Source organism: Cherax quadricarinatus, chromosome 8, assembly GCF_038502225.1.
Source record: "Cherax quadricarinatus isolate ZL_2023a chromosome 8, ASM3850222v1, whole genome shotgun sequence".
In the NCBI taxonomy this organism is placed as follows: Eukaryota; Metazoa; Arthropoda; class Malacostraca; order Decapoda; family Parastacidae; genus Cherax; species Cherax quadricarinatus.
The window spans coordinates 63,568,569-63,585,963 of record NC_091299.1 but is presented as its reverse complement, the minus strand read 5'-3'; the positions used below and the strand labels follow the sequence as shown (position 1 = coordinate 63,585,963).

The following is a 17,395-nucleotide window of genomic DNA, read 5'->3' as shown; positions in this document are numbered from 1 at the left end:
TTAACAGGCAGCCAGTATGCTAACATGAACGTAGCTTGATTGCTAGCGCACTCGGTTCACACGCTGAGGTCCGGGGGGTCGATTCCCGGTACGGCTGGAAAACAGTAGGAGGTGTTTCCATAAGATATCTGCTGTCCATGTTCACCCATCAGTAAAATGGGTACCTGGCTGTTAGTAGACTGGTGTGGGTCGCATCCTGGGATAAAACTGATCTAATTTGCCCGAAATGCTCTGCATAAACAAGGGGCTTTCTACATGGTAGTATGTCATTGATGTCGGCTATGGTCTGTATACCTTGTACATGTACTTGTAGAAATAATTATTATTATTATTATTATTATTATTATTATTATTATTATTATTATTATAACTCTTAACTGTCATTTATGTCCTACCTACCTGGAGGAAGTTCCAGGGGGTCAGCATCCCCTCGGCCTGGTTCTCGACCAGGCCTCCCGGTGAATCAGGGCCTGATCAACCAGGTGTTTACTACTGGCCGCATGCCAGCAGTGAAAGCCTGGTACGAACCACAGCTCGGTTGATTGGGCACTGCCTTTGGGTGTCTGTCCAATTCCCTCTCGAAGACAGCCAGGGGTCTATTGCTAGTCACCCTTATGTATGGTGGAAGGCTGTTGAACAGTCTTGGACCCGGGACACTTACCGTGCTTTCATTAATGTTCTTATGGCACCCCTATTTTTTCATTAGGGGTATGTTGCACCCTCTACAGTCTTGATTTCGTAGGGAGTGAGATCTGTGTGTAAATTTGGGACCAATTTGCCCTCTAGGATTTTCCAAGTGTACATTATGATGTATCTTTCGCTCCTGCGTTCTAGGGAGTACAAGTCAATGGACTCGACATCTGAAATACACTATCCTTATTTACTCTAACTTGTGTGTCTGTATGTCACAATCATGTTCTCTCTGCTTCTCCTTTCTCACAAAGTTGTCAGGTTTAGTTCTTCAGGTCTCCCCTAGTAGAACATTTCCCTTAGCTCCGATACTAATCTCATAACTAATCTTTGGATCTTTTTTTTGGTTTATCTACCTGCCTGACCAGGTGGAGGCTCCATGATAGACATCAAAATGGTTATAAACATAACCAGAATTTTTAAAAGGGTGGACCGATAACGAAGAAGGCGTTGGTCAGATGAACAAAGGCTCCAGTGGCGGATCATCACATAACTAAAGACTCACCCTAGGAAGCACTTGTTATGTTTCTCGACAAAACTTACCTAACCTAATTTCAATGCTAGTGCAGTATACGCCATGATGGATTTAACGTAAATTGTGCATATGTCGTAAATGAGTCTCCGAGGTTCCTAAAAGCATTCCTTACTATAGCTAATTCTAAATTTAAATGCCGCTAGAGTTATGTTGTTGTTATGAGCTTGTGGAGTCATCTCCTGGCTCCACCTGACGACGCTCAGCAGCGCCTGACGAACGGTCTTGCCGGTCAGTGGGTATTATTTCTAACGGATGCTTACATTGTTGTGCTTTGGTGCGTTGCATCAGTTAGTAAGTCAACGACCGTGAACTATCGACTTTCATGCTCAGGGTGCCTGCACAAGCGGAAACTCCATTAGCCTGGCGCCCTACCCTCGAAGGCGTGCGCCTGCGCCCATCTCTGTTTATGTTCCAGCGAATATAATTTTTGTCCTTGTTTTAATAGGGATGGAAGGACCAAGGGAAAAATGTTGCGTCCCAGCGTTGAATAGCTGGAGAGTCATTGAGTGGAGGCTTTCATTAGTAGGACGTGTATTGCTGACTCAGTGAAAACTAACAAACGAAAGTTGCCTCATATTATACACGTTTTCCTTACATTTATTTCTGGATTAATGGAAGGGAATTTTTACCTGGAGTAAGAAGTGAAGTTTAGGAGATTTAACAAGGGAGGAGAATAATAATATTTATTATTATTATTATTCTATACTGCTGCTATTACTATTATAATCATATTACTACTACTACTACTACTAATGGTACTACTACTATTACTACTACTACTATTACTACTACTACTATTGCTACTACTACTATTGTTACTACTATTGATACTACTATTGATACTTTTACTGTGGCTACTGCTATTGCTACTACTATTACTATCACTACTGCTATTACTACAACTTTTAATACTTTTACTATTGCTGCTACTACTACTACTATTACTACTACTACTACTACTACTATTACTACTACTACTATTACTACTACTACTACTACTACTACTACTACTACTACTATTATTACTACTACTACTACTACTACTATTACTACTATTGCTGCTACTACTACTACTACTACTACTATTACTACTACTACTACTACTACTATTACTACTACTACTACTACTACTACTACTACTACTATTACTACTACTACTACTACTACTATTACTACTATTGCTACTACTACTACTACTACTACTATTACTACTACTATTACTACTATTGCTGCTACTACTGCTATTTCCGCTACTATTAATACTTTTACTATTGCTACTACCACTACTATTGCTACTACTACTACTACTATTACCACTACTATTGCTACTGTTGCTGCTACTACTACTGCTGCTGCTGCTATTACTACTAGCACTTCTGTTACTGCTACTACTACCAATAATAATAATCACAAAGATTTTGAATATCTTAACAGCCATAATAACATCACAAGGTGTGAGCAGTATTCGATATTTCATCTGCAGATGAATCATTGCAACATTATGCATAAGTGTCAAGTGTCGAAATTATATCCACTTTACACTTAAAGTGAGATACATGTAGTATATACATGTAGTATATACATATAGAGTATACATATAGTATATATGACGGTAGAACAGGGCAATAATGTGATGTGATCCATTAATCCAGCAACATTATCATGTTGCATATATGTTGCTAAGAACCTGGATGGAAATCAGTTTTCAAGTGGGGGATGCCTTGAGGTCACTGTAGGGCTCTTGATCCATGAAATTTGAGCTGCTCTTTTTCTTGAATTTAGGTTCGTTACTTCCCATTTCCCAGGAGGTGTTCCCATTTCCCAGGAGGTGTTCCCATTTCCTAGGAGGTGTTCCCATTTCCTAGGAGGTGTTCCCATTTCCCAGGAGGTGTGCGACCCCAACGGGTCTAGGTTCATCCCCCATAAATGTAATCAATAATAATAATAATATGTGTATTTTCCCGGCTTTAATTAACCTCAGCAACAATAAACCTAGTTTTTAATTAAAGGGGTAAGCCAGTGGAAGGCTCGATCACATGCCCAAAAGCTCTAACTGCGGGCCATCAATTGACTAAGACCGGCGTCAGGAAACACTTGTCCTGTTTCCTGAAAAACCTTACCTAACCTAGACACTGGGTATGATAGTATACTGGTATCATGAGCCTCGCCCCAGGAGGAAGGTGTGGACGGTACTACAGCTTCCAACGAGAGTTCCACAGTGGCAAGTGAGTGTTGTGAAGAGGCCGTCAGCTGTGGGCGACCTGGTGAAGCAGGGAGTTGTGTGTGTGACCTGGTGACGCAGGGAGTTGTGTGTGTGACCTGGTGAAGCAGGGAGTTGTGTGCGCGAGCTGGTGAAGCAGGGAGTTGTGTGTGACCTGGTGAAGCAGGGAGTTGTGTGTGTGACCTGGTGAAGCACGGAGTTGTGTGTGTGACCTGGTGAAGCAGGGAGTTGTGTGTGCGACCTGGTGAAGCAGGGAGTTGTGTGTGTGACCTGGTGAAGCAGGGAGTTGTGTGTGTGACCTGGTGAAGCAGGGAGTTTGTGTGTGTGACCTGGTGAAGCAGGGAGTTGTGTGCGCGAGCTGGTGAAGTACGGAATTGTGTGTGACCTGGTGAAGCAGGGAGTTGTGTGTGCGAGCTGGTGAAGCACTGAGCAGTATGTGTGTGACCTACTGAAGCACGGAGCAGTGTGTGTGACCTGGTGAAGCACGGAGTTGTGTGTGTGATCTGGTGAAGCACGGAGTTGTGTGTGACCCGGTGAAGCACGGATTTGTGTGTGTGACCTGGTGAAGCACGGATTTGTGTGACCTGGTGAAGCACGTATGTGTCACCTGATGAAGCACGGAGCTGTGTGTGTGTGACCTGGTGAAGCACGGAGCTGTGTGTGTGTGACCTGGTGAAGCACGGAGCAGTGTATGTGACCTTGTGAAGCACAGAGTTGTGTGTGACCTGGTGAAGCACGGAGTTGTGTGTGACCTGGTGAAGCACGGAGCTGTGTGTGTGACCTGGGAAAGCACGGAGCTGTGTGTGCGACCTGGTGAAGCACGGAGCTGTGCGACCTAGTGAAGCACGGAGCTGTGTGTGCGACCTGGTGAAGCACGGAGCTGTGTGTGCGACCTGGTGAAGCACGGAATTGTGTGTGACCTGGTGAAGCACGGAGCTGTGTGTGCGAGCTGGTGAAGCACGGAGCTGTGTGTGCGACCTGGTGAAGCACGGAGCTGTGTGTGCGAGCTGGTGAGGCACGGAGTTGTGTGTGCGACCTGGTGAAGCACGGAGTTGTGTGTGTGGCCTGGTGAAGCACAGCGTTGTGTGTGCGACCTGGTGAAGCAAGGAGTTGTGCGTGCGACCTGGTGAGGCACGGAGTTGTGTGTGTGACCTGGTGAAGCACGGAGCAGTATGTGCGAACAGGTGAAGCACGGAATTGTGTGTGACCTGGTGAACCACGGAGTTGTCTGTGTGACCTGGTGAAGCATGGAGTTGTGTTTGGGACCTGGTGAAGCACGGAGCTGTGTGTGTGACCTGGTGAAGCACCGAGCTGTGTGTGTGAAATGGAGAAGCACGGAGTTGTGTGCGACCTGGTGAAGCACGGAGCAGTGTATGTGACCTGGTGAAGCACGGAGCTGTGTGTGACCTGGTGAAACACGGAGTTGTGTATGTGACCTGGTGAAGCACGGAGCTGTGTGCGACCTGGTGAAGCACGGAGCAGTGTATGTGACCTGGTGAAGCACGGAGCTGTGTGTGATCTGGCCAACAGGGAGTTGTGTGTGTGACCTGGTGAAGCACGGAGTTGTGTGTGACCTGGGGAAGCACAGAGCTGTGTGTGTGACCTGGTGATGCACGGAGCTGTGTGTGTGACCTGGGGAAGCACGGAGCTGTGTGTGCGACCTGATGAAGCACGGAGTTGTGTGTGACCTGGTGAAGCACGGAGTTGTGTGTGCGACCTGGTGAAGCACGGAGTTGTGTGTGTGACCTGGTGAAGCACGGCGTTGTGTGTGCGACCTGGTGAAGCAAGGAGTTGTGCGTGCGACCTGGTGAGGCACGGAGTTGTGTGTGTGACCTGGTGAAGCACGGAGTTGTGTGTGTGACCTGGTGAAGAACGGAGTTGTGTGTGGGACCTGGTGAAGCATGGAGTTTTGCGACCTGGTGAAGCACGGAGTTATGTGTGTGACCTGGTGAAGAAAGGAGTTGTGTGTGTGTGTGACCTGGTGAAGCACGGAGTTTGTGGGACGTGGTGAAGCACGGACTTGTGTGTGTGACCTGGTGAAGCACGGAGTTGTGTGTGCGACCTGGTGAAGCACGGAGCAGTATGTACGACCTGGTGAAGCAAGGAGTTGTGTGTGACCTGGTGATTCACGGAGTTGTCTGTGTGACCTGGTGAAGCATGGAGTTGTGTTTGCGACCTGGTGAAGCACGGAGTTGTGTGTGTGTCCTGGTGAAGAACGGAGTTGTGTGTGTGACCTGGTGAAGCACGGAGTTGTGTGTGGGACGTGGTGAAGCACGGACTTGTGTGTGACCTGGTGAAGCACTGAGTTGTGTGTGCGACCTGGTGAAGCACGGAGCAGTGTATGTGACCTGGTGAAGCACGGAGCTGTGTGTGCGACCTGGTGAAGCACGGAGTGTGTGCGACCTGGTGAAGCACGGAGGAGTGTGTGCGACCTGGTGAAGCACGGAGGAATGTGTGCGACATGGTGAATCACGGAGGAGTGTGTGCGACCTGGTGAAGCACGGAGTAGTGTGTGCGACCTGGTGAAGCACGGAGCTGTGTGTGCGACCTGGTGAAGCACGGAGGAGTGTGTGCGACCTGGTGAAGCACGGAGGAGTGTGTGCGACCTGGTGAAGCTTGGAGGAGTGTGTGCGACCTGGTGAAGCACGGAGCTGTGTGTGCGACCTGGTGAAGCACGGAGGAGTGTGTGCGACCTGGTGAAGCACGGAGGAGTGTGTGCGACCTGGTGAAGCACGGAGCTGTGTGTGCGCCCTGGTGAAGCACGGAGGAGTGTGTGCGACCTGGTGAAGCACGGAGCTGTGTGCGACTTGGTGAAGCACGGAGGAGTGTGTGCGACCTGGTGAAGCACGGAGGAGTGTGTGCGACCTGGTGAAGCACGGAGGAGTGTGTGCGACCTGGTGAAGCACGGAGGAGTGTGTGCGACCTGGTGAAGCACGGAGGAGTGTGTGCGACCTGGTGAAGCACGGAGGAGTGTGTGCGACCTGGTGAAGCACGGAGGAGTGTGTGCGACCTGGTGAAGCACGGAGTAGTGTGTGCGACCTGGTGAAGCACGGAGGAGTGTGTGCGACCTGGTAAAGCACGGAGTGTGTGCGACCTGGTGAAGCTCGGAGGAGTGTGTGCGACCTGGTGAAGCACGGAGCTGTGTGTGCGACCTGGTGAAGCACGGAGGAGTGTGTGCGACCTGGTGAAGCACGGAGCTGTGTGTGCGCCCTGGTGAAGCACGGAGGAGTGTGTGCGACCTGGTGAAGCACGGAGCTGTGTGCGACTTGGTGAAGCACGGAGGAGTGTGTGCGACCTGGTGAAGCACGGAGCTGTGTGCGACCTGGTGAAGCTCGGAGGAGTGTGTGCGACCTGGTGAAGCACGGAGCTGTGTGTGCGACCTGGTGAAGCACGGAGGAGTGTGTGCGACCTGGTGAAGCACGGAGCTGTGTGTGCGCCCTGGTGAAGCACGGAGGAGTGTGTGCGACCTGGTGAAGCACGGAGCTGTGTGCGACTTGGTGAAGCACGGAGGAGTGTGTGCGACCTGGTGAAGCACGGAGGAGTGTGTGCGACCTGGTGAAGCACGGAGGAGTGTGTGCGACCTGGTGAAGCACGGAGGAGTGTGTGCGACCTGGTGAAGCACGGAGGTGTGTGTGCGACCTGGTGAAGCACGGAGCTGTGTGTGCGACCTGGTGAAGCACGGAGGAGTGTGTGCGACCTGGTGAAGCACGGAGGAGTGTGTGCGACCTGGTGAAGCACGGAGCTGTGTGTGCGCCCTGGTGAAGCACGGAGGAGTGTGTGCGACCTGGTGAAGCACGAAGCTGTGTGCGACTTGGTGAAGCACGGAGGAGTGTGTGCGACCTGGTGAAGCACGGAGGAGTGTGTGCGACCTGGTGAAGCACGAAGCTGTGTGCGACCTGGTGAAGCACGGAGGAGTGTGTGCGACCTGGTGAAGCACGGAGGAGCGTGTGCGACCTGGTGAAGCACGGAGGAGTGTGTGCGACCTGGTGAAGCACGGAGCTGTGTGTGCGACCTGGTGAAGCACGGAGGAGTGTGTGCGACCTGGTGAAGCACGGAGTTGTGTGTGCGACCTGGTGAAGCACGGAGCTGTGTGTGCGACCTGGTGAAGCACGGAGGAGTGTGTGCGACCTGGTGAAGCACGGAGCTGTGTGTGCGACCTGGTGAAGCACGGAGGTGTGTGTGCGACCTGGTGAAGCACGGAGCTGTGTGTGCGACCTGGTGAAGCACGGAGCTGTGTGTGCGACCTGGTGAAGCACGGAGGAGTGTGTGCGACCTGGTGAAGCACGGAGCTGTGTGTGCGACCTGGTGAAGCACGGAGCTGTGTGTGCGACCTGAAGCACGGAGGAGTGTGTGCGACCTGGTGAAGCACGGAGCTGTGTGTGCGACCTGGTGAAGCACGGAGCTGTGTGTGCGACCTGGTGAAGCACGGAGCTGTGTGTGCGACCTGAAGCTCGGAGGAGTGTGTGCGATCTGCTGAAGCACGGAGGAGTGTGTGCGACCTGGTGAAGCACGAAGCTGTGTGTGCGACCTGGTGAAGCACGGAGCTGTGTGTGCGACCTGGTGAAGCACGGAGGAGTGTGTGCGACCTGGTGAATCACGGAGGAGTATGTGCGACCTGGTGAAGCACGGAGGTGTGCGTGCGACCTGGTGAAGCACGGAGCTGTGTGTGCGACCTGGTGAATCACGGAGGAGTATGTGCGACCTGGTGAAGCACGGAGGTGTGCGTGCGACCTGGTGAAGCACGGAGGTGTGCGTGCGACCTGGTGAAGCACGGAGGTGTGCGTGCGACCTGGTGAAGCACGGAGGTGTGTGTGCGACCTGGTGAAGCACGGAGCTGTGTGTGCGACCTGGTGAATCACGGAGGAGTATGTGCGACCTGGTGAAGCACGGAGGTGTGCGTGCGACCTGGTGAAGCACGGAGGTGTGCGTGCGACCTGGTGAAGCACGGAGGTGTGCGTGCGACCTGGTGAAGCACGGAGGTGTGTGTGCGACCTGGTGAAGCACGGAGTGTGTGCGACCTGGTGAAGCACGGAGGTGTGTGTGCGACCTGGTGAAGCACGGAGTGTGTGCGACCTGGTGAAGCACGGAGGTGTGTTTGCGACCTGGTGAAGCACAGATGTGAAAACTTCTTGTTTACGGTTTCAAATATGTTGAAAACCGTGACAAACCAATGAGATGGGAAGAAAAATTTAAACGTCGGGGTGTGTATGATCATTTCCGGGGTGCTTGTGTACATTTCCGGGGTGCTTGTGTACATTTCCGGGGTGCTTGTGTACATTTCCGGGGTGCTTGTGTACATTTCCGGGGTGCTTGTGTACATTTCCGGGGTGCTTGTGTACATTTCCGGGGTGCTTGTGTACATTTCCGGGGTGCTTGTGTACATTTCCGGGGTGCTTGTGTACATTTCCGGGGTGCTTGTATACATTTCCGGAGTTTTTGTATACATTTCCGGAGTGTTTGTGTACTTTTCCGAGGTGTTTGTGTACATTTTCTTGGTATTTGTGTACATTTCCGGGGTGTTTGTGTACATTTCCGAGGTGTTTGTGTACATTTTCTTGGTATTTGTGTACATTTCCGTGGTGTTTGTGCACATTTCCGTGGTGTTTGTGCACATTTCCGTGGTGTTTGTGTACATTTTCTTGGTATTTGTGTACATTTCCGGGGTGTTTGTGTACATTTCTGAGGTGTTTGTGTACATTTTCTTGGTATTTGTGTACATTTCCGTGGTGTTTGTGTACATTTCCGGGGTGTTTGTGTACATTTCCGTGGTGTTTGTGCACATTTCCGTGGTGTTTGTGCACATTTCCGTGGTGTTTGTGCACATTTCCGGGGTGTTTGTGCACATTTCCGTGGTGTTTGTGCACATTTCCGTGGTGTTTGTGCACATTTCCGTGGTGTTTGTGCACATTTCCGTGGTGTTTGTGCACATTTCCGGGGTGTTTGTGCACATTTCCGTGGTGTTTGTGCACATTTCCGGGGTGTTTGTGCACATTTCCGGGGTGTTTGTGCACATTTCCGTGGTGTTTGTGCACATTTCCGTGGTGTTTGTGCACATTTCCGTGGTGTTTGTGCACATTTCCGTGGTTGTGCACATTTCCGTGGTTGTGCACATTTCCGTGGTGTTTGTGCACATTTCCGGGGTGTTTGTGCACATTTCCGTGGTTGTGCACATTTCCGGGGTGTTTGTGCACATTTCCGGGGTGTTTGTGCACATTTCCGGGGTGTTTGTGCACATTTCCGTGGTGTTTGTGCACATTTCCGGGGTGTTTGTGCACATTTCCGTGGTGTTTGTGCACATTTCCGGGATGTTTGTGCACATTTCCGGGGTATTTGTGCACATTTCCGTGGTGTTCGTGCACATTTCCGGGGTGTTTGTGCACATTTTCGGGGTGTTTGTGCACATTTCCGTGGTGTTTGTGCACATTTCCGGGGTGTTTGTGCACATTTCCGGGGTGTTTGTGCACATTTCCGTGGTGTTTGTGCACATTTCCGTGGTGTTTGTGCACATTTCCGTGGTGTTTGTGCACATTTCCGGGGTTGTGCACATTTCCGTGGTGTTTGTGCACATTTCCGTGGTGTTTGTGCACATTTCCGTGGTGTTTGTGCACATTTCCGGGGTTGTGCACATTTCCGTGGTGTTTGTGCACATTTCCGTGGTGTTTGTGCACATTTCCGGGGTCTTTGTGTAATTTTCAAAATATAAAATATGTAACAAAAAAATCCTGTAATTGTAACTGAAAAAAAAAAATCTTAAAATTGCTTGTGAAAAAAAAACCAAAAAGGAAAAAAGTGAAAATATTGTGAAATATCACAGTTTTTTCCCCTTTTAGAACACACAAAATATTGTAGCAAGAATTTTAAATACATTAAAAGCGTGTGAGGTGTTGAGGGGAGACTGGAATAAAACAATATCCCTGGAGCCCTGTGCTGCGTCTTGTCCACTCTCCCGGGAGCACTTGGTGTGTATGTGTGGTAAAACAATTTTGCCTCTGCTTATACTAAGTGTCAGTTTTGTTTGCTGATGATATGGACGAGTTTTGTGTGTGTATGTGTGTGTGTGTGTGTGTGTGTGTGTGTGTGTGTGTGTGTGTGTTCAAGGCTTCCTAAGTTTGACAGTATCTTCTGGTTGCCTCTTCGCTTCTGGACGGTATTTTAATATTGTCGTACCTCTTTTTGACTTGACAGTATGTGTAGATCGTCTCTTAGTGTCTTGACCGTGTCAAGCCACTATATGTTCGTCTCTCAGGGGTATCAGAATGGTACTTTTTTCTGTCTTCTTTGAGGCTTGCCATATCTTAGGCCTTTCTCTTCGTATCTTACCATATCTTAAGACTTTCTCCTCGTCTTTTGCCATATCTTAAGGCTTTCTCCTCGTGTCTTGCCATATCTGAAGACTTTCTTCGTGTGTGGACGATATCTCACCAGCCACACAATGGTCGTAAATCTTGGTACAAAGTGGAAGACTTCTTCCAGTTGCCGGTATCTTGGCAAGATACGTTTCTCTTCACACTATCATTTCCCAGAAAATACCATCACATTTCTCTTCGTCTTCAAATGGGGCGCAGAAAACAATGTGAAGTTCACTGAAGAGAAATTTCAACTACTCAGACATGGAAACCTTGAGGAAATTAAAACTGTATCGGGGTATAAAACAGTAGAGCGAAAAACTAATGTGAATGACCTGGGAGTGATAATGTCAGAGGATCTCACCTTCAGAGACCACAACAATGTATCTACCTCATCTGCTAGAAAAATAGGATGGAAAAGGAGAACCTTCAAAACTAGGGACACCAAGCCCATGATGATTCTCTAAAAATAGCTTGTTCTTTCTAGTCTGGAATACTGCAGTATACTAACTGCTCCCTTCAAGGCTGGCGAAATTGCTGACCTGGAGAGTGTACAGAGAACTTTCACGACACAAATGAGTACGATAAAGCACCTAAATTACTGGGAACGGTTGAAGTCCCTTAATTTATATTCCCTGGAACGCAGGCGAGAAGGATATATAATAATATACACTTTGACATTGCTAGAGGGATTAGTACCAAACTTGCACACGAAAATCACTCCCTACGCAAGCAAAAGACTCGGCAGGAGATACATTTCCAGCTGCCACTAACAAGTGTACCTTATCCCACTGATTCTTGCGGTGGGGGTTGGCTCCTGATGCGAGGAACTGGAGCCATCATTTCCCTACTTTGGATCAAACCATATTTACTACAGTTGTCCAGCAGACGTATAACCCTTACGAGTTTAGCGCTTCCTCGTATATATGATACTGTTTCTCACAGTTACTGTGATTTCGTTACTGTTTCTCACAGTTACTGTGACTAAGATACTGTTTTTCACAGTTACTGTTTCTCACAGTTACTGTTTCTAAGATACTGTTTCTTAGTTACTGTGACTAAGATACTGTTTCTCACAGTTACTGTGACTAAGATACTGTTTCTCACAGTTACTGTGACTAAGATACTGTTTCTCACAGTTACTGTGTCTAAGACACTTTCTCACAGTTACTGTGACTAAGATACTGTTTCTCACAGTTACTGTGACTAAGATACTGTTTCTCACAGTTACTGTGACTAAGACACTGTTTCTCACAGTTACTGTGACTAAGATACTGTTTCTCACAGTTACTGTGACTAAGATACTGTTTCTCACAGTTACTGTGAATAAGACACTGTTTCTCACAGTTACTGTGACTAAGATACTGTTTCTCACAATTACTGTTTCTAAGATACTGTTTCTCACTGTTACTGTGACTAAGATACTGTTTCTCACAGTTACTGTGACTAAGATACTGTTTCTCACAATTACTGTTTCTAAGATACTGTTTCTCACAGTTACTGTGACTAAGATACTGTTTCTCACAGTTACTGTGACTAAGATACTGTTTCTCACAGTTACTGTGACTAAGATACTGTTTCTCACAGTTACTGTGACTAAGATACTGTTTCTCACAATTACTGTTTCTAAGATACTGTTTCTCACAGTTACTGTGACTAAGATACTGTTTCTCACAATAACTGTTTCTAAGATACTGTTTCTCACAGTTACTGTGACTAAGATACTGTTTCTCACAGTTACTGTGACTAAGATACTGTTTCTCACAATTACTGTTTCTAAGATACTGTTTCTCACAGTTACTGTGACTAAGATACTGTTTCTCACAGTTACTGTGAATAAGATACTGTTTCTCACAATTACTGTTTCTAAGATACTGTTTCTCACAGTTACTGTGACTAAGATACTGTTTCTCACAGTTACTGTGACTAAGATACTGTTTCTCACAATTACTGTTTCTAAGATACTGTTTCTCACAGTTACTGTGACTAAGATACTGTTTCTCACAGTTACTGTGAATAAGATACTGTTTCTCACAATTACTGTTTCTAAGATACTGTTTCTCACAGTTACTGTGACTAAGATACTGTTTCTCACAGTAACTGTGACTAAGACACTGTTTCTCACAGTTACTGTGACTAAGATACTGTTTCTCACAGTTACTGTGACTAAGATACTGTTTCTCACAGTTACTGTGACTAAGATACTGTTTCTCACAATTACTGTTTCTAAGATACTGTTTCTCACAATTACTGTTTCTAAGATACTGTTTCTCACAGTTACTGTGACTAAGATACTGTTTCTCACAGTTACTGTGACTAAGATACTGTTTCTCACAGTTACTGTGACTAAGACACTGTTTCTCACAGTTACTGTGACTAATATACTGTTTTTCACAGTTACTGTGACTAAGATACTGTTTCTCACAGTTACTGTGACTAAGACACTGTTTCTCAAAGTTACTGTGACTAAGATACTGTTTCTCACAGTTACTGTGACTAAGATACTGTTTCTCACAGTTACAATTACTGTGACTAAGACACTGTTTCTCACAGTTACTGTGACTAAGATACTGTTTCTCACAATTACTGTTTCTAAGATACTGTTTCTCACAATTACTGTTTCTAAGATACTGTTTCTCACAGTTACTGTGACTAAGATACTATTTCTCACAGTTACTGCTACTAAGATACTGTTTCTCACAGTTACTGATTCTAATATGTGAAAAAGAGGCAACTCTATGCAACACAAGAACTCTACATACCAGATAGAGAACATCGTCCCCAAGTTGAAACACTCCTCCCCACAGGACCCAAAGAATGACTCTCCCACAGAGGCTGTGTCGCTTCATCCATAAAGACGATTACCATCGACCAATGATCTTGAGCAACCTCCCTGCAGATGAAGATGATTGGCTAACACCAGAACCCTTCTATATCTACTAAGAATATTATCTCCTCTAATTATGGAGATATCGTATATAATTTTTCTACTTTCACGTCTACAATTAAATTAACTATATTTACGAAATATTTATCACCTTGAAAGAAGCCAATGTGTCCAGTAATTTTTCATGAATTGTCTTTATAATTATCGCCTTGCCTTGTTAATGTTATCGTTCTGAAATCGCAAAAAAAAGCAATGGGAACTAGTATATATATTACCGATTTAGAGTCATGTTCCTATATATCTGTTGTATGTGTGTGACTCTGATGGGTAAGTGTTTTCCTACCTCATTCCCCCTCCCATCCTTTTCCCATATTTCTATCCATACCCTTCTTACCAAAACTCTGGTTATAAGTTCAAGTTCGAGATACTGTTTCTCACGGTTACTGTGACCGACATGCTGTTTCTCAGGCACAGTCTTCAACAGACACTGCTTAACACGGTTTCCGTACCGGAGTTTCTGTTGCGGAAGTTCATTTGTGTTGTAAGCTTGAGGTAGCGCTAAACTCGTGAGAGCCGTACCGCGCCATGGGAATTTGGGAGGTGATCAGGTCTGATTTAAAGAGAAAGGTGGCTCCACTTGCTGGGATCAAGAGCCCCCTTAATGTGTAACTTAATGTGTACACGGTGGGGTAATAATAATAATAATAATAATAATAATAATAATAATAATAATAATAATAATAATAATGCACATTAATGATAATAGTAATTGTAATAATAGTACACATTAATAATAATAGTTATTATAATAGTCATAATGATAGTTCACATTAATAATAATTAATAGTAATTATAATAGTTATAGTGATAGTACACATTAATAATAATAGTAATTATAATTATTATTTTATGTTTATTAATGAATTTGTTGAAAATCGATGATGTTGCCTTGAGTGATCAATTGTTATGAGAATGTTTGTTTTTCAGCCGTGGGGAGCTGGCCACCTGCTGGTACATTCTACTCTCCGGATCAGTCTTCATCGATGGCTCCATGTACCTCCCAAGGTCCAGGTAAGTGGCTTCTCTTCCCTAGTAATGTGTGTGTGTGTGTGAAGCATCAGCTAGTCATGACTTGGGTGCTCGATCCACACCTGTCTGTGTACAGCATGTATTACCTGCAGGTGCTACAGCAGGTCTGTCACAAGGTAAACTCCACAGCTGTCTGTGTAGGGCAGGAAGTACCTGCTGGTGCTATAGCAGGTAGTTATAGCGCAGTCGTCGCCAGGCAAACCAACCTCCCTTGCAGCATTTACCTGTCAGGGAGAGGTAATCACGTGATCTTCTGCTTGTATCTACCTGCTAGGTAGATATAACGACGTGTGATACTCTCCTGTCAGGTGAAAGTAATTACTAGATCAACTGTGAGTTTGGCTACATACCAGGTAGGAATAACCAGGAGGTAAACTGTGTGTTTGGCTACACACCATGTTAGAATAACCAGAAAGTAAACTATGTGCTTGGCTACACACCATGTAGGAATAACCAGGAGGTAAACTGTGTGTTTGGCTACACACCATGTTAGAATAACCAGAAAGTAAACTATGTGCTTGGCTACACACCATGTAGGAATAACCAGGAGGTAAACTGTGTGTTTGGTTACACACCATGTTGTGATGTAGTTCAGCTGGGCTTGTGAGGTCTCTGGGGAGACCTAATTTAACTAATTATATGGTCACCTTGCCTTGGCAAATGTCTGTCAGAGCCACGCCTTTTCGGCTTAATTAAGAACATAAGAACATAAGAACGAAGGAACACTGCAGAAGGCCTACTGGCCCATGCGAGGCAGGTCCAAGTCCCTACCGGCTTAAGCCAATGCACCCAACCTAGTCAGGTCAGGTCACATTGACTTAAGGGAGGAACACGGCAACCGACCTGTTAGCACAAGCTATCAGGTCCAACTCACACCCACCCACATCTACTCATGTATTTATCCAACCTATTTTTAAAGCTACACAACGTTCTGGCCTCTATAACTGTACTTGGGAGTTTGTTCCACTCATCCACAACTCTATTACCAAACCAGTACTTTCCTATATCCCTCCTGAATCTGAATTTTTCCAACTTAAAACCATTGCTGCGAGTCCTGTCTAGGCTAGATATTTTCAGCACACTATTTACATCCCCTTTATTTATTCCTGTCTTCCACTTATAAACCTCAATCATATCCCCCCTAATTCTACGTCTTTCTAGAGAGTGCAGTTTCAGGGCCCTTAGTCTATCCTCATAGGGAAGGTTTCTGATACATGGGATCATCTTTGTCATCCTCCTTTGTACATTTTCCAGAGAATTTATATCCATTCTGTAATACGGTGACCAAAACTGTGCAGCATAATCTAAATGAGGCCTAACCAAGGATGTATAGAGTTGAAGAACAACCTGAGGACTCCTATTATTTATGCTTCTTGATATGAAGCCAAGGATTCTATTAGCTTTATTGCGAACACTTATGCACTGTTGTCTTGGTTTCAGATTACTGCTAACCAGAACTCCTAAATCTTTTTCGCAATCCGTAATATTAAGATCTACATTATTTAGTTTATATGTGGCATGGTTATTGTCCTGTCCAACATTTAGAACTTTGCATTTGTCTATATTAAACTGCATCTGCCACTTCTCTTAAGACTGAGGTCTTTTGTTCTGGACGGCGTCAGACCTCGGCGTCAGATCAACACCACGTGTGCACACCTCATTGTGGAGGGTGCTTGGACCACCATAAAAGCCCAAGGAAGAGCATGATCAGGAGATTCGAGCGGAGCTGCTGCTGGGGTGCAGAGCTCCTGAGCAGAGACTTCGAGCGGAGCTGCTGCTGGGGTGCAGGGCTCGGGAGAAGGCTGCTGAAGTCTCTGGAGGAGACTGTTGGAGGCATTGGGCAGAGTACTGGCTTGGCGCAGTACTCGTGCTGTGTAGGTCTTGGGACCTGTGGCTTAGTTCCAGTAGTGAACTGTCCTCTGAACTATATTGTAAGTTATATTCATTCTCGTCAAGTTGATTGTGTTCCCTGTCTCACTGCTTATGTGTACCATCCCATTTATCTAAACCCCAATGATGTACTCCTGTTCCCAAATATATTATTGTACAAGGACTTAATAATAAATTGTGTTTGAGTAGAATAGTAATATTCACTGTCCCCGTTATTTATTCTTATTTCCATTTATTTATGTTTAGTTAAAGTAGTGAGAGGGTGAGTAGTGTGTAGTGGTGGGTAGAGTAATGAAAGGTGAAGTTGTAGTCACCAGTGACCTCACATTACCTACCAACCTCCGCTAATCATCTCTCCTACCACTCGCCTGCCTGTCCCCTACCTACTGACTCCCTCCTCTTACCCCCATATTCCCCTAATCATTACCCCCCTACATGACAATGTAGGAATAACCAGGAAGTAAACTGTGTGTTTGGTTACACACCATGTAGGAATAACCAGGAGGTAAACTGTGTGTTTGGCTACACACCATGTAGGAATAACCAGGAGGTAAACTGTGTGTTTGGCTACACACCATGTTAGAATAACCAGAAAGTAAACTATGTGCATGGCTACACACCATGTAGGAATAACCAGGAGGTAAACTGTGTGTTTGGCTACACACCATGTAGGAATAACCAGGAGGTAAACTGTGTGTTTGGCTACACACCATGTTAGAATAACCAGAAAGTAAACT

The 17,395-nt window shown here is 46.2% G+C and overlaps 1 protein-coding gene across 1 annotated transcript in view; it reads left to right on the top strand.

Moving 5' to 3' along the window:
- The window catches only part of LOC128685527 (adventurous-gliding motility protein Z-like), a 320,694-nt gene that overhangs the window by 45,291 nt on the left and 258,008 nt on the right, over nucleotides 1-17,395 (top strand). Inside the window, exon 2 of the mRNA XM_070083109.1 lies at nucleotides 14,667-14,750. Coding sequence (XP_069939210.1) covers nucleotides 14,667-14,750 — 84 coding nt within the window. The remainder of the gene's footprint in view (nucleotides 1-14,666; nucleotides 14,751-17,395) is intronic.